Source organism: Notamacropus eugenii, chromosome 2, assembly GCF_028372415.1.
Source record: "Notamacropus eugenii isolate mMacEug1 chromosome 2, mMacEug1.pri_v2, whole genome shotgun sequence".
In the NCBI taxonomy this organism is placed as follows: Eukaryota; Metazoa; Chordata; class Mammalia; order Diprotodontia; family Macropodidae; genus Notamacropus; species Notamacropus eugenii.
The window spans coordinates 12,415,022-12,439,033 of record NC_092873.1 but is presented as its reverse complement, the minus strand read 5'-3'; the positions used below and the strand labels follow the sequence as shown (position 1 = coordinate 12,439,033).

Genomic DNA, 24,012 nt, shown 5'->3' with positions numbered 1-24,012 from the left:
TCATTTTCTACCTTTTATTGGAGAAAGCCATAAGAAAAGAGGGACCTGTAGAGAGAATAAGTTCATCTTTTGAGGTACTAGGCTCTGAAGACTTAACTTGTCTTAAACCCCCTTCTCCATCCAAGCACCAATGGGATGGAGACATAGTGGACAGAGTGGATTCTGTGAAGGGAACTGACCATAACATTTCATCTTGGATTTGCCATCATTCCTACCAAGTAGACTTCACCTCCCCCATGCCTGTTATAAGGAATTTGTATGGTGGAACCATGAAGGTTTTGGAAGGATTAGCTGTCAGGGGTATAAGCTCAGCTCAGGAGCAAGTGCCTTACATTAGCAATATGCCCAGACCCCTCCTGCTTGGTGGTGGCAGCTGAAGTGGTTGGGACCCTGGCATTACTGTACTGCTCTCCTTCCTAGAGTCAACAAGGGGGAAAGGCCTGGTGTGGCGGTACTTGCCTTTCATTCTGGGGCATCTGAAGCTGGTGAATTTCTTGAATTGCAATGGGGCTAAAGCTGATTAGGCATTGTTGCCAAGTCCCACACAAGTGTGGGTTGCCCTGGTGGGGGAGGAGATGGGCAACCCTTTAATTACAGCAGGCTGCCTAGGGATGAGTGAACTGACCCAGGGTAGAAATGCAGCAGGTCAAAGCTTTCTGGACCCATTGGTGTTGGGGTCAGCAAGATAGGGAGGCCTAGTATCCAAAAAACCAAAGAACAAAGACCAAGGGGGAGAGGTGGGGAGATTGGAGGAAGACAGGGATCAGGACACAGTATTTGAAGCTTATACTTAAGTACAAAAATTCCTAGCTATCCCACTGCTTGACTCTTTCCCATGCTCCCTGCTTCCTCCTTCATTTAGATCAGGCTTTCTCAATGACCAACACAAGGAGGGACTGAGTGCTGGTAGTGGGAGAAAGCCTCTTATCTGTGGTTTGTCAGGGATTTGTCTCTTCTTTCTTGTCATTAAAAATCACTTCTTCATAAGTTGGAGGAGGAACAGCAGGGTTGACAGGGTACTCCAGAGGCAATGTACCAGTTGAGAAGTCATCCATCACCTGAGAAAGAGAGTAAACAAGGTTAGTGCAGTAATGACATTCACCACCTTCATTCTTGGGTGCTAATCCTATGGAAAGGAAGGAAGCAGATGAGGACTCAGGATCATTGATCTAGAGGTGATGGTACTATATAGGCCAGCTGGTCCAATCCCTTCCTTTAATAGAACAGGAACCTGACCCCCAGGGAAAATGGGCGAATTGCTCAAGGTCACACAGTAAATATCCAAGGGAGGGATTTGAACTCAGGTTCCTCTGACCTCAAGACTGGTTCTCTTTCTATTGTACTGTATCTCCCACCTTCCCATTTCACAGAAGAAGAAACTGAGGTCCAAGATCACACAGGTAGTAAGTGACAGGGCTAGAATTTGAACTCAGGTCCTCTACCCAGAGATGCAGGTCTCTTTCCGTGACTGTGATGCCTCTCTCAAGAAGACTGGGTTCTCATCCAGATTCTGCCACAGATTAGTAAAATAACCTTGGACAAGTGACCTCTCTTCTCTGGGCTTCTGTTTTCTCCTTTGCAAAATGAGGAAGTTGGGATAGATGACCACTGGTACAATGGAGAGAGCCCTTGAGGTGACATTGGAAATTGTTGACATTGGGTGTTCTCTAAGGATCCTTCAAAGGAGTGGATGAGTCTACCATTCTCCATCAGCATCTCTCTTCCCATGATATCCTGTGCTAGACTCTCTGTTCTTCCATCTTACTCCTAATCATCTCCTATCAACCCTCCCATCACTAAAGTACAAGTTACATTCATGCACCCTAACCCAGGATGTTTGCTTAGAAGAAAGAATCAGCGATTTGGGGGTCATCGTTAACAGGAAAGTCCAGGAAATAGCCTGGCACCATGGGAAGGGGTTCCAGTCTACTCTGGAAAAGTGATGAGATCATAGATGTAGAATTGGAATTCAATGACCTCAGAGGTCATCGAATTCACCCCTCTCTTTTTACAGATGAGGAAACTGAGGCATACAGTGTGTCTTGTCCAGGGTCACATAGCTAGTCAGTCTAAAATTGCTTTGCAAACATCAGAGCACTGTGTCAATACTAGTTATTGTTATTACTGTATCAGCAATGCTATTATTATTGTTTTTGCTGTCTATGGTGAGATCTGAACCCAAGTCTTTCTTACTCTCATTCCTGTCCCTCCTCCTCTGGGCCCCTATGATATTGTCAGTAGAGCCTTTGACCATGCTGGCTTTTTGGCTGCAGTCTCCTGCAGTGGACTCATCCTGAATTGCCTCCTGCCACCCACAGTGGAACTCACCTCTGATGACCATTCAGTCCTGCACAATAAAATCATGGCACAGATGAAGGAGAAAAACTCAAGGCTTGAGAAGATCAGCAATCCCAACTCAACCCTCTGCAGATGCACCTGCAACAAGAAACAGCACCCTTGCTGTCCCACTTTAGCATCTGCAAAATACTTTCCTTACCATAAGCCTTGGAGCAACATCATGTCATTGGTGGATGTCAGCACCAGCCCCTTTCATGGATGAGAAAACTGAAGCCTGGAGAAGGAAATGACTTGGCCAGGGTCACACAGCTAGTGAATCTTAGAGCTGGGGCTCACACTCATGCCTTGAGGTCAGTGAGGCAGAGCCAAAGGGGAGGGTCTGTGGAATGTCCATTCAGGGACAGTTCAGTCAGGCAAGAGGGAGCAAGGGTAACCTGGAAACCTGGGAATTTGCTCCTACTGTTTGGATGTTACTCCATTGAATCCCCTGGCTTACTCAGCACAACTAGGGAATAAGAAAAAGAAAGGAAAAAAACCAGTTTCTAATGTTTCAGTCAGGGCTTGGACTAAGATCACAGACCTAGTGTTGCAAAAGACTCAGAGAACATCTAATCCAACCATCTCATTTTACAGATGGGGAAACTGAGGCTCAGGAAGGTTCAGAGGCCATCTAGTACAAGGTTAAGTGACCTGCCCAAGGTCACACACTTAGTAAATTGGCATAATGGTCCAATGAGATGAGTCAGAAGACCTGGGTTCAAATTCCACCTCTGATAACTACTGAATGAGGAGGAGATGTTGATATCTAAGGTCATTCCGTGATACCAGGTATGATAATAATGTTGGCTTTGGATCTCCTGGTCCTTCTCCCCAAGCACAGAGCAGCACAGATCAAGGGTCTCCAGATCTGGGTCTAAGGTCTTTCTCTTCCTCTAAGCTCACTTGGCTTCCTGTTTTGGGAGGGAGTACACTCACTATGGAGCTGGGATAAGGCCTCCAGATTGGGAATTCAAAGGGAGACTCCCAAAATAAATCCTTCACGAAAACAAAGATCCCACACAGTGTGCAGAAGCAGTCCATGATGCTGGCAACCACAGCCCAAGTCTTCTGCAAGGAAAAATACAAAGACAGCTGATGTTAAGAAATGAAAAAGCTGAGGGCTTGGACTGTACTCCAGATCCTGACTGAATCTTTATTTGTATTTTATATTCCCTTATTTGTAGAAGGAAGGTATTGGGCTATGTGATGATTGCTTGGGCTTCTCCCATCTTTGTCATTCCACGTTCTAGGTTCTGCAGTCCTCCCAATTTGGACATCCTTAGTATCAGTCTTAAGTTACCAAAATCTCCTCCTTTTCCCTGGCAATGTGCCTGGTAGATCGTGTGAAAAGGATAGGTGAGGCAAAGAGGGAAGCAACAGTGAGTCTGCACATTCCTAAATCTCTGTCCTAATGGATCCCTAGCTCTATACTCCTCACCGACTGAATCGATGATCCAGAGGAGTTTGGGCCATATTGGAATGCATTTCGCAAACCAGCACCTTTTCACATGCATACAACATAGTCAGGACTGGCTTTACCAAGAGACACCACAGATGAATGGAAATGTCCTACTCTATCCCAAGGAGATTTCACCCTCAGCCTGCTATACCACCTCTATTGGAGAGACCTTCCTTTGGGTTAAGATCTTCCTTTGTGTCCTGCTGCAAGGGTAATTTATAAGATGGAAGACCTTATTTAGGCATTACCACTTTAGTGGGGCTCAGTCCCTCACTTTTCTGTGGTAAGAACACAGGATGATGAAGCTAGGTGCTGAGGTGTAGACAGTTCACCAACCACATTCTTCACAGTTTTGCCCCCATGGCAGTTCCTGCTTGCTGAATAGGGTGTATACTGTATTTCTCCAGCAGAATGGCACATCAAGCCTCCTTCCATCATCCTATGCCCATTTTAGGTAACTGGATACAGGTGTTCTCTTGAGAGAGGAAGAAGCTGAACCAAAGCAAGCCAAACATTCTCTGGGCTAGACTAAGTATGGGAGGTTCTCCTGGTCACTTGGGCTCATCTTCACTTGGAAACTCAATTCCAATCATAAACATCACTCAGTGCTTGGAAAGGAACTCACCAGCTTCATCTTTCTTCCTCTCTCCATGGTTATCAGCAAGGTTCCCGAACAGAGGAACTGTGGACAAGTTGGAAACAGGGAGGGAAGTCATGAGAGGCTGAGGAATGAACTCATCCCTCACCCCCTTCCAAAGGTGGGCACAAAGCCAGGGCCATATTCAGCTCCCAGGCTGCATTACCATTGACTGTGTGACCTTGGGGTGTGCAGGGAAACACAACCCTAGTTCTCTGTACCCCAGACCTGGGAGAGGCACTGTGCCTCACTACAAAGCCCCCTGGATTTGGACGAAAGCTTATCTCCTATGTATTAGCAGTGTGACTCTGGGGCGGGGTCTTAACATCTCTGGCCTTATTTTCCTCCTCTATAAAGTGAGCAATTAGACTAGAAACCAGTTGCTAGTTATCACTGGGATCCCCTTTGGTAGAATTGGAAAGAAATCAGCATTTTTTCAGAATTCACCAAGTTCTTCCCCTAAAAAGACTCCATAGTTCCACCTTACACTTTCTCCCATTGGTGTTAACTGTCTTCTTTGGGCAGTATGGGCAAGATGTCTGGTTGGCAAGGCTAGTATGCAAATTTAGCAATAACTAATGGTATTAATAATAATTTAGTGAAACCTTTAAGTTTCGTGGTGTAATGACTAGTCTGGTCTAACTGTATGACCCTGGACAAGTCACTTTCTCAGTGTCTTGCCCTCTCTAAGATTTTAAATTACAGATACATTGCTAGATCTGCCTCACTGAAGGAAATTTTCACACTGAGAGCTAAGCCCAAATTATTGAAATCAAAGACATGTCTGCTCCTCTTAAGTGGGGAGACACCCAGTCCAACAGGATATAATTATCAACTTGTCCCTCTCCCAACTTTTACTTTACAGAGGAGGAAACAGACCTTGCCTCCACAATACTCACAAAGAATGCTCCCCAAAATGGGTACCAACACTTCATCACAACCAGGTGGAGATTTTTCACAGCAACTGCCAGGTAGATCCCTATGATGATATGGATCAAGGCATTCACTATCTGAAAGGCCTGGGGGCAAAGAATGGGATAGTTCATTGGTCAGCGCAGAGAAAGAGGGTCCATTTGCAAGAGGGATAGGGACACATGGAGCCCTCATTCTGAACCAGGTATCTGAGGTAGAACAATACGCATTGTTGGGGACACTGAGGACACTGAGGTTCCAGGGGCAAGCTCTGGATCCTCATTCCCCTATCTCTCTCTGCTGGCTTATTGAAACAAGTCACATTGCCTAGGAATACATAAAGCAGCTAATCCTCCGTGCCATACACCCCTTAAATTCTTAGGGAATGAGGAGCTTCATGGGGAGCCAAGAGTAAAGAACTCATGGTCTGGAATCTGAGACTTGCTTTACAACCTATACTCTTGGAGAGGGGTCTGGAGCATTGAGACATTAAGTTACAAGGGTCACTGGTCTGCATGTGCCTGAGATGGGACTGAAATCGAAGTCTTCTTGACTCTGAGGCTGCCTCTTTAACCATCCCCACTGCTGCCTCTCAGTGCATTGCTAATGAGTAATAGTAATTATTACTCATCATTAGTCATTAGATGGCACAGAGGTCATAGAGTCAGTCTATTACTAATTTCAGCTGAAGCTTTTCTGTTTCAGACTCTGCCAGGCTTCCCATTCTTTTAATTACCAGACAGATTGGGGATAGGGTGGGGAGTGGGGTTGGAAGGGACCTCAGCCTCCACCTCATATAGTTTCTACCTGAGAAGGAGCCCTGGTGATAACCTTCTGACCAGAGGTCAGACTTGGGAGGATTACTTGGAAGATACCCACTACCTCTAGAGGCAGGCCAGAACAGCTTTCATTGTTAACCTTCAGCCCATATCTGCCTCCTTGTCTGGTTCTGCCTCTTGGGAGAGGAAGCTCTTTCTGGAAGACAGCTCTCCTCCCCCAAGCTGGGATTCTATCTCTGGTTCTTTTGTAGGGATCCCTTTGTCAGGATCCCTTTCCGTCTGATGAAACCTACTGACCTCTTCTAAGAATAATGTTTCTAAAACCAAAGACATAAAGAAAATCAGCTATAGCAAAATACGGTGATTAAATTTCTTTTTTTAAAGCCAAGTTCATGGAGCACAGGTTAAGGGCCCCTAAACTTTCTGATTTCTAGGCTAACTACTTCCTACCTGTCACTCCCTCAGTGGCTTTCCTACCCATGCCCCTAGATATGGTACAGTTCCCTCAGGAATCATCACCAGGAGAAAACAAAACTTACCCCCAGCTCTGTGAGAGGCCCTGCCTTCCTCCAAATTCCTCTGTGTCTGTCTTCTTGAAGGAAGAATCCAGAGCTTGGAGACTCCTCTAGTCTGTTCTGACCTGGGGCTTTCTCTTCTGGACTTGTCATGCCAGCAGGTACCACCAATCCTCTGCCTTCACCAGTAACTATGTACATATTCTCTTTGTCATTGTCCATTAGCCCAGTGCCAAAGAGTGGTGCCCTACACCGAGGGAGGAAATCTAGTTAGTATTAGTTACCTTGCTAAACTCCAGGATCACATTTGGGATGTGGGGGGAACCCTTTACAGAGTTCCTATTGAAGTCTTGTTCTTTTATGTCAAGGGCTATAGGAGCAACCCTCACCTCTTAAAGCAGTTTGTGCCCTTGCCAGGTGTGTGTGTGTGTGTGGGTGTGTGTGGGTGTGTGTGGTCCTCCTCAACATACTCTAGTCCTGATCTGGCAGAAAAAACCATGGACAGCAGTTTCAGCAGAATTATGCCTCATGGAAATCATAGCCTCCAGGGGACTTCTAGAAATGTGTCTTTTTTATGGGAAAAGCTATCCCTCATTCTAGGGGTAAGGAGGGCAAGTGGCAAGTCCATGCTGAGAAAGGGAACACCATGCTGCCAAAACAAGTCTTGTTCAAGTTTCATAGAACAGATCCCCTTAAGAAAAGGATTTGTTCTGTAAAACTCAAACTTAGTCAAAAAGCTGCACCCAAGGACTTAGAAAGCCATATATGGACTCGAGACTGCAGGTTCCCTACCCCTGGTTTAGAACTAGAAGGATGTAGGAGTAACAGCCCCCCAAATTCCCAGCTTCATGCTATGCCTGGTTTTTCAGTTGCATCCAACTCTTTGTGACCCTATTTGGGGTTTTCTTGGCAAAGATACTTGTTTGTCATTTCCTTCTCCAGATCACTTTACAGATGAGGAAACTGAGAAAAACAGAGTGAAGTGACTTGCCCAGGGTCACATATCAAGGAAGGTTCTGAGGCTGGATTTGAACTCATGAAGATGAGTCTTCCTGATTCCAAACCCAGAGCTCTGTCCACTGTGGTGCCACCTAGCTGTCTGGTGTGCCTTTGATCTCCCCAGTAGAGGGATTACAGGCATGGCCCCCCACACTTGGTACCTTCTAATTGGTTTCCATGCCTCAGATCCCTCCCCTCTAATCCATTCTTTCCACAGCTGCCAAAGTGATTTTCCTAACCTCCCATATTCAATAAAGTCCCAAAATAAAGTCAAAGTTTCTATTGATGCTAGGAATAAATGTCATTTCATCTTTATGTCTTCTTTTTAAAGTGAGTATTAAATTTTACAATGTGTGCACATACAGTAGAATGCCCATATAATTTTAAATCAGTGTATATATACTTATGGGGAAGGGTTCATGCTTCAAAATTGTTTGCTGATAGAAATGCATGATCAAAACAGTTTAGAGACCCCATACAATGGAAAATAACTTCAGTGGGCTTAATGAATGACCTTGGACCAGTCACTCCCTCTCTTCTGGTCTGTTTCCCTCTCTGTACAATGAAGAGCTTTGCTTAAACTCGGTAAGCTTTCTTCCCACTCTGCCTTTCTGTAGTCTAAGGTCCCTGAGGGCTCTAACACTTGTTAGTCTAACACTTCTGTGACCCAAGGACCCTCTATGAAGCCATCCCTTGGAGATTTTGAAAGGGCTACTCACTCTGCCACAGGCTGGTCTGCTCTCAGTTGGCTTTCTGCTTCTTCCTCTTGTCTGCTAGTTTTTTATGTCAGACTTTGGATCTTCGTCTGCTGTGACTTTTTATTCTTGTCTCTGACACCACCTTCCCCTGTAACTGCAGGTGCTGTGCCGAAGTCCACTTAAGTATAAAGTATGGCAGCAGATGATGTGGCATCATCAGTTCTGCCTGGTCTCCTTACTCAGGCAGCATCCTCTCTCTAGAGCAGAATGGATGGGTAGAGCCCCCTGGATTGCAGCCCCTTGAAGGTCTGAGCAGAATTGAGGGGAGAAGCTATGGGATACCAGGACCTTATAGACTGGTGATATCTTATTTCTTTTAATTTTCTTTTTTTCATTTTTAATTCCTTCTATTTCTTTTTCTTCTCTTAATGCTAAAGCTAGCATTTCTAATGCAGTATTGAATAATAGTGGTGATAATGGGCATGCTTGCTTCACTGCTGATCAAACTGGGAAGGCTTATTCCCATTATAAATAGTGCTTGCTGATTACTTTTAATTTAAAAAAATTAAAAATAATATTTTATTTTTTATTTCTAATTTATTGGAAATAAATCTAATTATCTTATTTCTAATTTATTTTCTCTTAGAATGTAGTCCCTTCCCAGCTCTGAACAAAATACATGAGGGTGAATTAAGGAATAGTCTACTTCTTTTCATACTTTATGTTTTCCAAAACATGTATGGTGCTTAGTACAGGCATATACATATATTGAAATACATACATATATTCTCATGAATATATTTATAGATATAGATATAGATATATTCTCATCTTACAGATGAGAAAGCTGAGGTTCAGAGTCACCTATTAAATATTAGAATTAGGACTTGAACTCAAGTTGTATGTTCTTTCTGAGTGTTCTGATTCCTGACTAGAGCCTAGGACAACAAATGCTTGTTGATTTATTCAGTGTGGAATATCTATCCCAACATCTGCCGCTGGCTCCATTTCTATCATATACACTGCCTATACTACCCTTTCCTCTCCCTCATCATGTAGGAGCCTGGATTCAGATTTAGAGCCAAAAGGTGAGCGTGTCCACCCCTTTCACGTTATAGATGAGGAACCTGAGGTCACACGGGAAGGAAGTGGCAGACCTGGAATTTGAACCTGGCTCTCTGATGTTAACCCCAGCCCTTCTTCCATTCATGCCAACATGACTGAAGACTGTCATGGTCCCTGTGACCAAGGCCCTTTTCATCCCCTCTGAAGCAGCAGTGATGAGGAGGTGACCAGAGGCCTGGGTGTTGTCACCAAGTCATTAGGCATCTTATTAGGTCTCTCCATCCATCCAAAAGAAAATGCCTTTGTCGGAGATGGTGACAAAGGAGGGAATTTGGTGAATCCCAGCGGGGACCTCTACATGCAGCAAGGTTAACTAGCCACGAACTTCCTAGATGGGAGCTGGCGGCAGAAACCCTCAGGCAGCTGTTGGAGCGTCTGCTGCCAAGAAAGCAATTATCTCCTAAAGGTTGATTTATTTTCTGTTGTACTATACTGTTACATGCCAGGGGCAGACACCAGGACTTTTGTTGTACAGCCATGGAAAGGAGACTGTTGCACGTTGGAAGGAATAGAGCCCTGAGACACTAGTCCTATTCCCTCATTTCCTGATGGGGAACCTGATGTTCTGAGAACATATGCTCCTTGGTGGTTGGGGCAGGCCACAGCAGTATGAGACACTCTGCTGTTGTTGTGTGATCAATAATTTAATCTCTTGAAATAGCATTACTCTTCAAATTGGAGTGATTTTCAAGACCCTTCAAAATTTTTTTCTTCTGTTTTCTTCTCTAGCTGGTGTAATTTTAAAAAGTTTTTTCCCTCCCTTCTGATGGGGCATTTGAAAGACACTCCTTTTCACATATATCTTATTGTCTTTAAAGACAAAAGGACCCTAATAATAAGAATAGCTAATATATAGTACCTACTATGTGCCAGGCCTACTATGTGCAAATACTTTATAAAGATTGTCTTTAACTATTGATTAGAGAGATGCAAATAAAAGCAACTCTGAGATACCACATCACATCTATCAGACTGGCAAACATGACAAAACAGGAAGATGATAAATGTTGGAGAAGATGTGGGAGAGCTGGAACACTAATTCATTGTTGGTGGAGTTGTGAGCTGATCCAATCATTCTGGAGAACAATTTGGAACTATGACCAAAGAGCTACAAAAATGTGCATACCCCTAGACCCAGCAATATTGCTTCTAGGACTGTATCCCAAAGAGATCACAAAAATAGGTAAGGGTCCCATATGTACAAAAATATTTATAGCAGCTCTTTTTGTGGTGGCCAAAAACTGGAAATCAAGGGGATGCCCATCAATTGGGGAGTGGCTGAACAAACTGTGGCATATGAATGTAATGGAATACTATTGTGCTATAAGAAATGATGAACAGGAGGACTTCAGGGAGACCTGGAAAGACTTACGTGATCTGATGCTGAGTGAAAGGAGCAGAACCGGGAGAACTTTGTACAACCACATTGTGCAAGGAATTTTTATGGTAGACTTAGTCATTGACAGCAATGCAAGGACCTAAAACATTCCCAAAGGACTCTTGAGGCAAAATGCCATCCACATCCAGAGAAAGAACTATGGAATTGGATCGTAGAATGAAGCAGACTGTTTTCTCTTGTGTTTTGTTTTGTTATGGTTTTTCTCATGGATTCTCCCATTCATTTTAATTCTTCTATAAAACATGACCCATATAAGATTGCATGGTGTCTCGGGGAGGGAGGGACGGGGGAGGGAGAGTAAATGTAAGACTTACGGAAGTGATTGTAGAAAACTGGAAACAAATTACACTAAAAACCAAAAAAACTAAAAAAATTGTCTCATTTGATGCTCAAAACATCCCTAGGAGGTAGGAGCTGTTATTATTCCCATTTTAAAGATGAGGAAACTGAGGCAGGCAGTGTTTAAGTGGCTTACCCAGAGTCACATGGCCAGTGAGTATCTGAGCCCAGATTTAATTCATGTCTTCTTGGTTCCAGGCCTTGTGCTCTACTCACTCTATTGCATGATCTTTTAGGATCCTCTCTAGAATCTGGTAAAACCAAAGACCACTGACAGAAAGGCCAATCAATTGTTCCAGTTGCCGGCCAATGAAGAACTGTCTTTTCATTAAGGCTGCTGATGGCCCAGTACATGGAGCACTGGACCTGGAGTCAGGAAGATCTGAGTTCAAATCTAGGCAGAGGCCAGAGAAAAAAAGTGATTTGCTCAAGTAAGCAGCCCTCTGAGGCAGGTTCCGAGTCTTGAGCCTCTGTCTGATTCTAGAGGTACTGTTCCTTCTTCCTTTTATTAAAATCTTGTTATTTTCAATTAACAAGTATTTTATTTTCTCCTCCCCACAAAGAAATAAAACCCTCGTAACAAATAGGCAAAACATATTCCTGCTCCAGTGAAGCTGGAAGAGACTGCGAGATCATGTGTCCAACCATGCCATTTTACAACTGGAGAAACTGAGTCAAAGGGTAGGGATGAGATTCTCCATAAACTGGTCATTGTGAATATCTAGACTGTGTCCCAGATGTCTTAGATCTCTCCCAACTCTCAAATTTTGTGATTGTATGAAGTCCTCCCTGTACCACCTTCCTCCACTAGCCTGGCAGGCTCACCATCTGGAGGAATAAACTTTCAGTAGGATTTGCAGAAATTTCAGCTTTAGAGAACACCAGGGTCTTTTCTGATTCTCCTGGACCACTGAGACCCCTTCCCTAGGAGTGCAGGTAGCCTAACCTCTAAGGGGAGGCCCCCCTAGCTAGCTAGCAACGAGCTTTCCTTTTAATTGCTTCCCTGGTCTGGGCTGGGCCCAGCCCAACCCAGCCCAGCCCAAGTGACTTTCATGGAGGCCTCTGTAGTCAGAACCAATGAGGCTGTTCCATTGCCTGCCAGGCCAGTCAGTGCTGCAGGCAGTGCGAACCAGGGAAAGAGTGATGGATTTTGGAGGCTTTGGAGGATTCTGGATTTTGGTGGAGAGAAGGAGGGAAGGTTAAACTAGATTATCTCCATAGTCCCCTTCAACCTTATAAATCATGAGTTGAGGCCCTCAGACAAATGGAGAGGCCAGATATGCTAGGGGCTCTGTCCCTAGAGGTCTTGGAGAAGGTCCCTTCTCTTCTTCCTTTTATAGGAAGACCAGGAGAGTACCCAGGGAGGACTGTGGAGAGAAAGCAGGGCCAGGGCTAGGGTCAGGGAACTGGGCTGGAGGTCCCTTGCAGGGTGGCTGAAGAGGCCCTTGGGGAAGCTGAAAAGTCCCATAACTTTTGAGTAACTCTGAGTTAGCCAGGTGGCTACAATCCAAGTCATGTGTCAAGCTTACAGATAAGGTCACTTGCCTCCAAGGTCAGGGAGGCTGACTGGGGCAGTGCTGGAGGGTGATCGATGAGCTGGTGCTAACCTGTGACCTTTATGTATAACTAGACAGACCCATAAAAAGAGAGAGTGATTGGAACAGCATTTAAAAGGAAAGAATGAGAGGACAGGGGAGGAGAAAGGGAAGAATAAGTGTTGTAACGATGGCTGACTGGGCTCTGCCTCTCTTGGCCCCTAAGATATCAGACCGGATACCAAACTCTTCTGTTCCCTCTCCAGACTTTGGTGGGACATGTGACAACATCCTAAGGCCTGATGACTGGTGATTTGAGGTGGGCAAAGTGGGGACAAATACGGAGGAAACACCATAATGAAGGAAGAAATAGAGTTATTGCTTAGAGATAAAGGCAAAGGAGAATCCTGAGGAAGGAGGCTTGAATGAAGAGTGTGTTCTGTTGAGACTTTACGGCTTAATGCTGGTGTATAATGGTAGTTGGAAGGGTGTTGTGGTGGGGGGTCAGCAGGCAGGGAGTAATTGGGGGCCAGACAAAGGGATGGCTTAGGGAGGTATTGGATGGCCTGATGCCTGTGTATCAGAACAATCAGGGTAGCAGGTCCTGCTGACAAATCACTTAGTATCCTCCTTAGGTCCTTGGTTTCTTCACCCCTAAAATCAGGGAGTTGGACAAGATGCCTTCTGGCTGTTTAGGGTTAGGGTTATGGAGGACTGATGTTGTAGCTTCTCAAGAAGCGAGCTGGGTTAGGTAGAAGGCAGTCTCTCCTCTCATGACTAAGCTGGGACAATAGAGTGTCTTGGATCCAGTTTGGAAAATCTTGATCTTTGTTACTCCAGGATCCCAGCTTTCTGGGGCAGGGAGAAGAAGGTCCTGACTGGACCATCCAGAGTTGACAGCAGATGGGGGAGAGAAGTTGGAGAAAGAAAAGGAAGAAGGAAGAAGGAGGGGGGGTGTCTTAGCTGGAATCCATCAATTGGACACTTTTTGGGGGCCTGAGTGACCTCTCTCTGTGTACCACCCCCTCATCATGTTTATCCAAATAATTCTAATCACAATTTGGGGTTTGAGCCACAGTTTATTTCCAATCATCGATACAGTCACATGCGGACACAGATAGACACCCACCAGCAATAACTGCCCCTGTACCTACTGGTAGCCAGAATCACCCTGCAAGGGGCCCCCAGCTGAGCTCCCTGACCCTGGCCCTGTACTTTCTCTCCCATTCCTGTCACTTTCCAAGAAGCAGAGAAGGAAGCTTCTCAGCCACCCACGGGGATGGAGACTACAGAGCTTTGGCATCTCCATTTGTCTGAGCTCCTCAGCTCATGATTTAGGACTGTAAAACTAAAAGCTGGAGTGAAAATTATCTCTTTGGAGATCTCTAGTTTGACTTTCCTACTCTCTCCTTTCCATTTTACAGAAGGGAAAGCTGAGGCCTAGAGAGGAGAAGTCACTTCCTCCCTTCCCAATCAAATATGATTTTTCAGTAGATTTCTGATTGTGTCATTGGGAGGGTCAGAGTAGGAAAGGCAGCATTCACATAGCACCCTGTCCGGGTCTGTCCCTGACTCAGGCTAACCCTTTGGGACCAGGTACCCAGAACAGAACTACCATGATTCTTCCTCAGTTTGAGGAGTCCAAGGACTAGGCTGCGTGGAATGAGAGGGTTGAATATGATGGGGGTTTCTAAGGGGTTTTCTAACTCAAGCAATCAATCAATCAGTTAATATAGTAGAATCTATTCTTACAAATATGGTGGTCTGGGACATTTGAGAGGCCAGAAGAGATTGCTGAATGACTGGGATGCTGGGAATGTGAAATGTAGGTCTATTTTTGGTGGCATCAACAGAGTAGATTGGTAAAAGGAGGGGATTATGGGATGAATCATACTCATAAGAGGATCAGAGCTGGGAGGGAACCTTGGAATATATATACATACAATACTAACATTTATACTGACCTTAACTCTTGCAAAGCTCTGTTTACACCCACTAGCTCATCTGATCCTTGCAACAACTCTGTGAAATAGGTGCTATTGTGGTCCTCATTTTACAGATAGGGAAACTGAGGCTGAGAGAGGTTCAGACTTTTCCAGAGTCATGTAGCTAGAAAGTATCTGAAGCAGGATTTGAACTGGGATCTTTCTGACTCCAAGTCCAGCCCTACACATACCCATCATACCACCTAGCTCCCAGCATGTCAGAGCTGGGAGGAACCTTGGAATGTAGGATGTCAGAGAATTTAGAAGCTAGATTATCAGAAGGAGCTTTTAGACATAGGCTTCAGAACACTAATCAATGTAGAGTGTTGGAGTTGGAAAGGGCCTTTGGAGACAGACTGTCAGAGCTGGGGAAGGGCTTCTCCATCTGCACCCTTTCCTTTCAGAGGAGGAAATGGAGGCCAGTAGTGTGCCCCAGATCTCACTAAATTAGAGGAGCAGCGGCAGCCACGACTGGGATCCTCTACCTGCTGGGCCAGTGTTCTTTCCATTTAAATGGCAGCACTGTATGGCTGCCCCTACCGGCATTCTTGGCAAAGAAATGACCAGGCCCCAGGAAGGACACTGTGGCTGGCGGTCACCTGCAGCAGCTCAGCTCCTGTTCCATAATAGCTGGCCCAGCCTAATAGAAGGCTGCCTGACCTGACACAGACATGGCGGGGTTACAACTGGAGTGGAGGCCCCCTCCCTCAGGAATGGGGAAGGAAGGTGAGCCTCGAGAGGGCAGCTTGCTTCTACTCCGAGGTTTCCTTGGAGGTATAGGCCACGTTGTCATAAGCCGGGGGTGGGGTAGCTGCTGGGCTGGGGATGTTGAAGTCTGTGCTGAAGGCGTTTGGCAGGAAAACCATGGACTGCTGGAAATAAAGACATTAACGTTAAGTTACTAGCCGGTGTTCATGCTTGTGAGTTGGCGCAAGCGCTCCCCCTTGTGGCCACTATAGGCTTGCGAATATAGAGTTGGAAGGGACATTAGAAATGCCTTCTGTGTTTTAATAGATGGGGAAACTGAGGCACAGAGTGATTGACTTACCCAGGGTCACACAGTCTTCCTGATTTCAAGTCTAGTACTCCATGCTGCCTTCAGGCTGAAAAGTTCTCTGTCACTGTGTCTCACTCTCCTCTCCCCGCTTCTTTTCTCTCACTCTCCTCTCCCCCCTTTCTTCTCTTTCTCTTTGTCTCTCACTCTCCCCCCTTCCTCTCTGTCTCTGTCCATCTCTCTTCCTCCCCAACTCTCTGATCAAGCCATCCCAACAAACACTCATTTGCTAACTGGGTGCTTCTTACACACCTGGCACTGGTTAAGTTCTGGGGACATGAAGATAAAAAAGCAACACTCATGCTATAGGATGGAGAAGTAAACCCCGACACAGATAAATCAGTGTAAATATATGTGTTTGGACCACACTTTTGATTTCATGCAAGACATTTTCACATAAAAATATTTCGTAGAAAGAAACTTCTGGGTTAGGGAGAGGGGGGCCCACTGAGTAGGAAGGGCTTTGAGTGGGAGGAGGCAGCAGAGCTGAGCCTTGAAGGGAGACTGGGAAACAATTACTGATGCCATGATCACAGCCGTTGACAAGGTCAACAGAGCACACACCATCTCACTTGATCCTCCCAACTGTATGGTGGTGGTGCTATGGGCATTAGATTTCTCATTTTACAGAGAGGAAAACTGAGGCTCTCGGAGAAGTGAGATGACTGGCCCACAGCCATACTTACCAGAAGTACGATTTGAACTCAGGTCCTACCTAACTCTAAATCCAGTGTTCTTTCTGTTGATCAAGTGTAATGAGATAGAAACTGGAAGTAATTGGAATTTCTTTGTCCAGTGTCTGGGGTGGTTTGGCATGGGATATTTGGGGAATCGGTGAGCAAACCTGTGCTTTTCCTGGTTGCATCCTTCAGGAGCATTTAGATTCTGAACAGTCTCAGAGTGCTAAGGGCTCAGTTTGAGAACAGGATGGATGGAGATTGGAATACAGCTGAGCAGAGGCTGGATTGGGATGAGGAGAAATTTGAGCCAGGTGGGCCAAGTAGAAAGCAATTACTGCAGAAGTGTGGGTGATAGGTGATGGGGGCCTGATGGCGGCAGCGTGAGGAAATACACATAGGAAACATCAACAACAGCGTTTGGCAATGATATGCAAGGTGAGAGAATGAGACATTGGGGGATGACACTGAGCTTGTGAGTCTGGGTGACTGAGACCCTCAACTGTCTGAAGACTTTGGAAGAGGAAGGAGAATTCTGGTTTGGGCAAGTTGAGTTGGAGATGCTTTCAAGAGATCCTGTGATATTTTGTTGGACACTACGTGAGGCCATAGTGCATAGAACCCTGGGCTTGGAATCAAGAAGACTCATCTTCCTGGGTTCAAATATGACCTCCGACACTTACCAGTTGTGTGACCCTAGGCGAGTCATTTTTACCCTGTTTGCCTCAGTTTCCTTATCTGCAAAATGAGCTGGAGAAGGAAACGGCAAATCATTCCAGTATCTTTGCCAAGAAAACCCTAAATGGAGCCATGAAAAGTCAGACACAACTGAAATAAATAAATGACAGGATTTCCAGTTTAGATGTCCAAGAGACAATTGGTCATGCAGGACTAATGCTCAGGGGATTAGGGCTGGACAAATATATCTGAGAATCATCTGTGTAGAGATGATAATCAAACCCACAGCAGCTGATGAGATCACTAAGTGAGATAGTCTTGAATAGAGCGGTGTCCAACCCAAATAGACATGGATGCGTATCAACTTAGAAAACCACAAATTAACATTATCTATGTTGTATTGAATTTTTATTTATTTTGTGAAACATTTCTCTATTACATTTTAATCTAGTTCATGCTATACTTGGGAGTTTTGTTGCCCCAAGTCTGGGAGAAAGAAGGCAAGAGAGCCCAGGACAGAGCCTCAAGGGATGCCCATAGTTAGTGGATGTGACCTGGAGTAAGTGCTTCCCCCCGCCCCCAAAAAAAGGAGATGGAAAAGACATAGTCAGACAAGGGGAGAAGCCAGAGACAGTTGTGCCACAAAAAAGGGGAGAGGAGAGAATGTCCAGGAGAGGGTATCAACCATGTGAAGGGTCACTAAGAGGTCAGGAAGGGTCAGGCTTGAGAAAAGGCCAGTAGATTTGTCAGTTAAGTGAGAGCCAGTGAGTTTGGAGAGAGTAGTTTTGGTCAAATGGTGGAACTGGAAGCCAGAGGTCTGACAGTTGGGTGAAAAAAGAGTAAGAGGGAGTAGGGACTGGCTGAGATGATCATCCAAGCACCTTTCAGCTCTGAGTTGCAGGAATTTGGGCCTCATGACAGCCCTAGTTCGTAGATGAACAAATAGGCTGGAAAGTAGGAGAGACCCCTTGGTGTAATAGGAAGAATACTAGGCTTTGAGGAAGAGGAATTGGGTTCAAATCCTGGAACCGGTTTTTATTGCCTACCTGGCCTTGGATGAGGGTCTTCCCTGAGTCTCTGGGATTGTTGTTAGCTTTTCTAAAGGAAGGGGCAGAAATCTTCCCAGCATTCCCTCCGCCCTCACCCCAAAGGTCCAAGAGAAACCCCAAAAGAGATGGAAGCACTCACTGTATTGGTGCTGGAGCGGGTTGCCTGGCACCCAAAATAGGTGGAGATAACAGCAATGAAGAACTCCAGGATGGTGAAGATGGTGAGCACAGCCAGATAGCCACGGCCCACATCCTGCAAATGCAAAGTCACACCGTCAGAGTTGTGAGGAACCCTAGAACATAGAACGCAGAACACCAGAGCTGGCAGGAACCTTAGAACATAGAATATAGAGTGTCAGAGCTGGCAGGAGCCTTAGGATATAGAACACAAGGATGTCTTTAGGTGTGAGGGACCTTAGAATGTAGGACACAGAGCCTTAGAATTGGAAGGAGTCTTAGAACACAGAATATAGTACATCAGAGCTAGAATCTCAGGATTGGCAGGGACTTCATAACCCTCCCCCTACAAGTGGTCTTGCTTTTCCCTGGAGATCTCTGATGATCTCTGGTACCACCTCACTTCCTCAAAAGGACATAGAATATCACCTCCACAAACTCTCTGTCAGACAGTCATCTGGAACCAGGAGGCCATCTCCTGGACTGGAGGGCAGAAATAGCTCAGGTGAAGTTTCTGACCCCTTTTCTCCCCAGACTAAGCCTCTTAATACTTCAAGAGGCAAAACCCCCAAACCAAGCAAACAAAAACACTTGCTTTCTTAAGGAACCAACCTGTTTGGATAGAACACTGAACTCGGAGTCAGGGAGACCTGAATTCAAGTCCTGCCTCAGACACTTGCTAGTTCAGGAACCCTGGCCAAGTCAGTTAACCTCTTTCAGTCTCAGTTTCTTCATCTGTAAAATTTGGAATAACAATAGCACCTGCCTCCAGGGATAGTTGTGAGGATCAAATTCTGTCATGAGTCAAGTGCTTTGCTATATAATTGCTGGCTATTGTATTATCAGCTCACCTGCCCCTGTAGCCATTGCCTGGTATAAGAAGTGTTCTCTGGAGGACAACAGCAGAGAAAAAGGAAGGGAAATAAGGGGCAGGGAAAATTACTTGACAGTTGTCCTCTGATGGTCGACTTTCTGCCCCCATAAAACCAGCCTGTGTTGTAGGTCACCATCAGCAAATTACCAGTGGAGTAATATGAGAATGTCAAGGAAGGGAGATCTCTTCTGGCTGAAGTGGGACGTGAAGGCTTCAAGGAGGAGGTGATGGTCAAGGCTGGGCCTTGGATGTCAACAAGGAGAGATGGGAGCATTCTTGACAAGGGACAGAACAGGTGGAAGGTGTGTGTTGTATGTGTGTGCATATGTATGTGCATGTTTGTGCGTGAGCATGTGTGCACATGTGTGTGTGTTTGCGTTACCCACTGCCCTGGTGCTTACAGAATTCACATCCCTGCTTATGCCTGACTCACCCAGTTAGTCACCCCAAAGTCCATCAGCAGGATGGCTGTGGCAGCGAAGGAAGCCATAATGTTGATAACGTTCATCCCCAGACTGCTCTTGACCTGAAGGGGAGAGAAGTGATGAGGGACCAGAAGAGAGGCTCTTAGGCCCTGGCGGGGCTCCCAGACCACCAGGTGTCTAAGGAGGAGCCCAGAGAAATGACAAAACTGCCTGGGAATCATTTCACTTTTCAGCCAAGACTCATTCCTTTCTTCATCTTCCTAAGTCTTGGTGAGGCTACCACCTTGGGCCATCAGGCCTATTGTTTCCTGCTACCTGCACTGTCCTGAAATTCGAAAATGGTCAGGCAATGGAGGCCAGTGTTGTGGTCTGCCTGTTTGTCTGTTTCCTGGGCCTCTTCTTTCTCAGTAGGGCCGCCCCTAGCGGCTGGGGCAAATACATCCCTTTTACTTGCCGCTCTGCCCTTGGCTACTAGTGTCAGGGTCATGAAGATTACCCTGAAGCTTTGGTGACTCTCATTCTACGTTCCTGTGGCTGCTCTTAAATTGAGGCCTTCCCTACATTTAAGAATAATGTGGATGAATTGTCTCAGTTTTCCATCACTACATAAAAGTAGACAGCTGCAGTTTTCACTGTCTGTCATCTGAAGTCTACATCCTGCCTCAAATCACCCCCCACACCCCCTGTCCTGTTTTTCTCTGTTCTCAGACTGGAGTGGAAGGAGAGTTTGGACTGTGGCTCCTCCTGGAGCTGGTTCTACTCTTGTGATTCCGTGGTTTGGGCACGGCCCAATCATCAGTCCCACCTCCAGGCCACCTTTGAGCTCAGCCAGTGTTTGGACTCACCAGACAACTGGTGTGATACTTTTCCGCAGCCACTGACAGAGATCCGGAGATGATGAACTGTGTGAGGAAGAGGGTGACAGCAATGACTGGTCAATAGATCAAGATGCCCAGCTGCCAGGATGGGCCAGTGGGAGTATAGGCTCCTCCAGGCGAGCAAGAGAGGGATGCAATACCGAGGTTCTCCCTTCCTCAAATGCCAAGAGGTCTGTGTGTCAGTGGCTCTCTGCAGCTTCCCAGAGTCCCTGGGCACCTCTACTACCAGTCCCCTTTGACCTCCTGCTCCCTCCATTCACTTCTGCCTCTGGGTGGTGGAGCTGAGGCTTGAAGCAGTGCCCCTTTGCTGTGTGCTCCAAGCACTGGCCTGCTCCTTCTTTACTTCTCAGAGGGGTGGCCCTCTCTGGGGCTGACTTCTGCTCCACCATCCCCCGCCCCCCTTACTGAGGATTGTGGGCAGCAGTGAAAAGGGCACTGAACCAGAAGGAAAGGGACCTGGTCAATAGCCCTCACTTCTCCACTTAGAAAAGTAACGCCCAGAATGGACCTTAGATTGGCCCAAGGTCAGGGTCAGAGCTGGGTCTTGAACCCAGGTGTCCTGACTTCTAATACAGGATTTTTCTGTGTTTTTGCAGGACTATGCAACCCTGAAGGGGGTGTGTGACTCCAGATAAATTGGAAGGCCAGTGTGGGGAAAGCCAGTGACTCCATGGGCCTAGATTTGCTCTCTTGTGTCTCTCAGGCTGGGTGTAGCTGTACTCCCTGGACAGCAACTCTTTCGCTCTCAGATTGTATTAAAATCCTGCCTAGCTTATGGGTAATTTGGTGGCTGGGAAGGGAGGGGACCTTCTCCCTATACTGGCTTCATCCAAGCCCCCCATCCCTTACCCCTGTACTCACACACACCCCTCCCCAGAAGGGAATCCCTCCATCAATGAAGAGCATGCCGATGTAGCCCCTCCGAAACATGAGCAGGACGCTGCCAAAGCTGATGTAGATGAGGCCAATCAGTATCTGGACTGTCTGCCAGGAGAAACACCAGAAATCAGGGATGCCTGTGCTCCAGCCCCAGGGTTCTGTGGAACACTGTGGCTGTGGCCTTATACCTCGAACTGCAGGGGTCTGTCCTGCCCAGGCGTCCCTAGCTTCCTTCCTCCCATAGCCCTTCTCGACTCAGGATTCAATTCAGTAAGTATATGGTGGGTGCTGAGCACTGGGCCAGGGGCAAAAACAAAAATGAAAGCATCCTTGCCCTCAGAGGGCTTATATTGGAATGGGGATCTGCAGCCTAGACACCGATAAGTAAACTCCAAGGTTATACAAAGTAATTCCGAGAGAGATCATTAGCTAACATCTTGGGGAGCGGGGGGGGGGGGGGGGGGGGCCAGGCAGAGAGGTGTCATGTTGGAGAAGAAGGCCCTAACTCTAGCTTCGAGCTGGCGTTGCAAGGCAACTTGAGGAATTCTCCGAGGTAGAGGGAAGATGGCTGCTTAGCAAGAAAACTATCACCCCAAGTTCCTAATTTGTAAACAAAGCTGTGTTGTTTGGGGATGTGGGCATGTAGAAAAAATACTTTATTCGTTATCATTTATTACTATAAATTAGGTTTGAACCTAGCTTTATGTGGCTAGAAATTGTCTAACCTAAAAGCTTACTTGGAGACTTCCTGGGGAAACCCATGGCTGAAGGGAATGCCTGGATCCCACTCAGTGCTTGTGTTTTGGGTTCCCCAGATCTGAATGTTTCTACACCTCAGTGGCCTTGATCTGGGGCCTGCCCCCTCTGCCATTTTGCTCAATTGCTTATTCGAGCATGTGGTTCATGTGGTTACTCTTGTTTGAATCCCATTTCATGTGAACCTCCAGAGAATGGACAAGGAGCCACTCTGCCCCCCACCCCCTTTCTAGCTCTCTTCTTTCCCAAATGACCAAGGAAATTTCTTTCTAAAATGATTTCAGATTTTGGGGTTTGTTCTCATGACTAACAGGCACCAGAGGGAAGGGACAGAAGATCTCAGTTCTGGTTCTGGCCACTTGCTGGACAACTTTGGGCAAGTCCCTTCCCTTTGTGGGCCTCCACATCTTCGTACAGAAAATAGGGAGGGGGACTGAATAACTTTGAAGGTCCATTCCAATTCCACATGTCTAAGACTGTAGGTATAATTTCTACTTTATTTATTAAACATTTATTTATTTTTAGTTTTCAACATTCTCTTCCATAAACTTCTGCATTTTAAATTTTCTCCCCCTCCTTCCCCTTTCGCAAGACAGTGTGCAATCTGAGGTAGGCTCTATATGTACATTCATATTAAACATATTTGGGATAGGTTTTAAACCTATCCCAACAAAATGCATGGGGTGTGTGTGTGTGTGTGTGTGTGTGTGTGTGTGTGTGTGTGTGTGTGTGTGTGTGGAGTGGGGTTGGGGTGGTGGAGCTGAGAGAGCAGGTCTGGTTTGGGATGGTTCTTCTTGCCATATGCTTTTGGAATGGATAGGTTTGAATCAATATCAGCCTTTCTTTCTATAGACTGAGGTTAGAGTGAGGTAGGGGAAGTTTGAGAAAGGGACAACAGAGAAGAGATAACTGGGGTTGTTGGGAAGGAGGAGGGGAAGGCATCAGAGTTGACCTTAGATCAATGGGCTTTTGTGTAGAGGATGTTTGAAGTTGATGTGTTTGATCCCAGGAAGAAGGAGCCCCAATGGTGGAGAGTTACAAGGAGGCATAGTGAGTCTTGATGTCAGGAAAAAAGGGCTCATCCACAATTATCTGAGAGTGGAATGTGCTGCCTCATAAAGTAGTGAGCTCCCCATCACTGAAGGTCTTCAAGCAGAGGCTGGGTGCCTACTTTGTCAGGGATGTTGTGGTGCGAATTCTCATTCAGATATGGGCTAGAATAACCAAACACTGGGGTTCTGGCCAACTCTGATATCTATCATGCTCTTTTTTCCCAAAGAGTCCCCTCAATCCCCATCCTTGTCCTCAGGAAGCATCCCCCTTGGCCGCCCACCACAGTCCAAAGGAGACACTGAGATGGGGCTTACCCCTAAGGCCTTGGGCTCTCCATTCAGGAATGTTTCATCTGGTGGAAGTCTTTGATGGGACACATTCCCAGGAGGCTGTGACCCTAGTGGTGGGTCCTCAAACTGCAATGTTCCAGGAGATTGGCAGAGGGTCCTGGGCAACATCGCTGGGCCTGGCTGGATACCACTGGCATTATTTGGGGGGATGACCACAAACACCCCATTGGTGGCAGGGGCTGAGGTCATTGTGGCTAGAGAGGCTGGAAAACAAAGGGTCATGTAATAGAGGAATCTTTACATTGGTGATAGAGGCATAGCTGGCTTCTGGGGTGTTGTAGAAAGAGCCCTGGTTTTGGGACCCGAAGACTGAGATTTAAATCTTTTCCTGCTACTGCCTCCCCTTACCACCTTGTCACTGAGAGCATAGGATTGAGCTCTGGAAGGGTCCTGAAGCTCAGGTAGGCTAAGCCCTTCATTTTACAGATGAAGAAACTGAGGCC

At 46.2% G+C, this 24,012-nt stretch overlaps 2 protein-coding genes across 2 annotated transcripts; both read right to left on the bottom strand.

The window, feature by feature from the left end:
• Nucleotides 1-7,061, bottom strand: MS4A10 (membrane spanning 4-domains A10). The gene is made up of 6 exons (XM_072638297.1): nucleotides 6,664-7,061; nucleotides 5,333-5,452; nucleotides 4,422-4,478; nucleotides 3,274-3,405; nucleotides 2,329-2,436; nucleotides 1-1,058 (listed from the first exon to the last, which is right to left on the bottom strand). Exons 1-6 carry the CDS (start codon nucleotides 6,859-6,861, stop codon nucleotides 939-941), a joined length of 735 nt encoding a protein of 244 aa, XP_072494398.1. The 5' UTR covers nucleotides 6,862-7,061; the 3' UTR covers nucleotides 1-938.
• An 8,410-nt stretch (nucleotides 7,062-15,471) lies between these two features.
• Nucleotides 15,472-23,758, bottom strand: LOC140524383 (membrane-spanning 4-domains subfamily A member 15-like). The gene is made up of 6 exons (XM_072638774.1): nucleotides 23,534-23,758; nucleotides 21,393-21,515; nucleotides 20,499-20,555; nucleotides 19,662-19,754; nucleotides 18,317-18,430; nucleotides 15,472-15,588 (listed from the first exon to the last, which is right to left on the bottom strand). Exons 1-6 carry the CDS (start codon nucleotides 23,756-23,758, stop codon nucleotides 15,472-15,474), a joined length of 729 nt encoding a protein of 242 aa, XP_072494875.1.
• Nucleotides 23,759-24,012: the final 254 nt, after the last annotated feature.

Coding starts and splice junctions, on each gene's coding strand:
- LOC140524383 (XM_072638774.1), bottom strand. CDS start 23,758: ATGACCTCAGCCCCTGCCACCAATGGGGTGTTTGTGGTCATCCCCCCA. Junction 19,755..20,498: donor AGTATCACACCAGTTGTCTG/GTGAGTCCAAAC, acceptor TCTCCCCTTCAG/GTCAAGAGCAGTCTGGGGAT. Junction 18,431..19,661: donor ACTTTGGGGTGACTAACTGG/GTGAGTCAGGCA, acceptor TTGCATTTGCAG/GATGTGGGCCGTGGCTATCT.
- MS4A10 (XM_072638297.1), bottom strand. CDS start 6,861: ATGGACAATGACAAAGAGAATATGTACATAGTTACTGGTGAAGGCAGA. Junction 4,479..5,332: donor CATTTTGGGGAGCATTCTTT/GTGAGTATTGTG, acceptor ACTTGTCCACAG/TTCCTCTGTTCGGGAACCTT. Junction 3,406..4,421: donor GAGGAAGAAAGATGAAGCTG/GTGAGTTCCTTT, acceptor TTTTCCTTGCAG/AAGACTTGGGCTGTGGTTGC.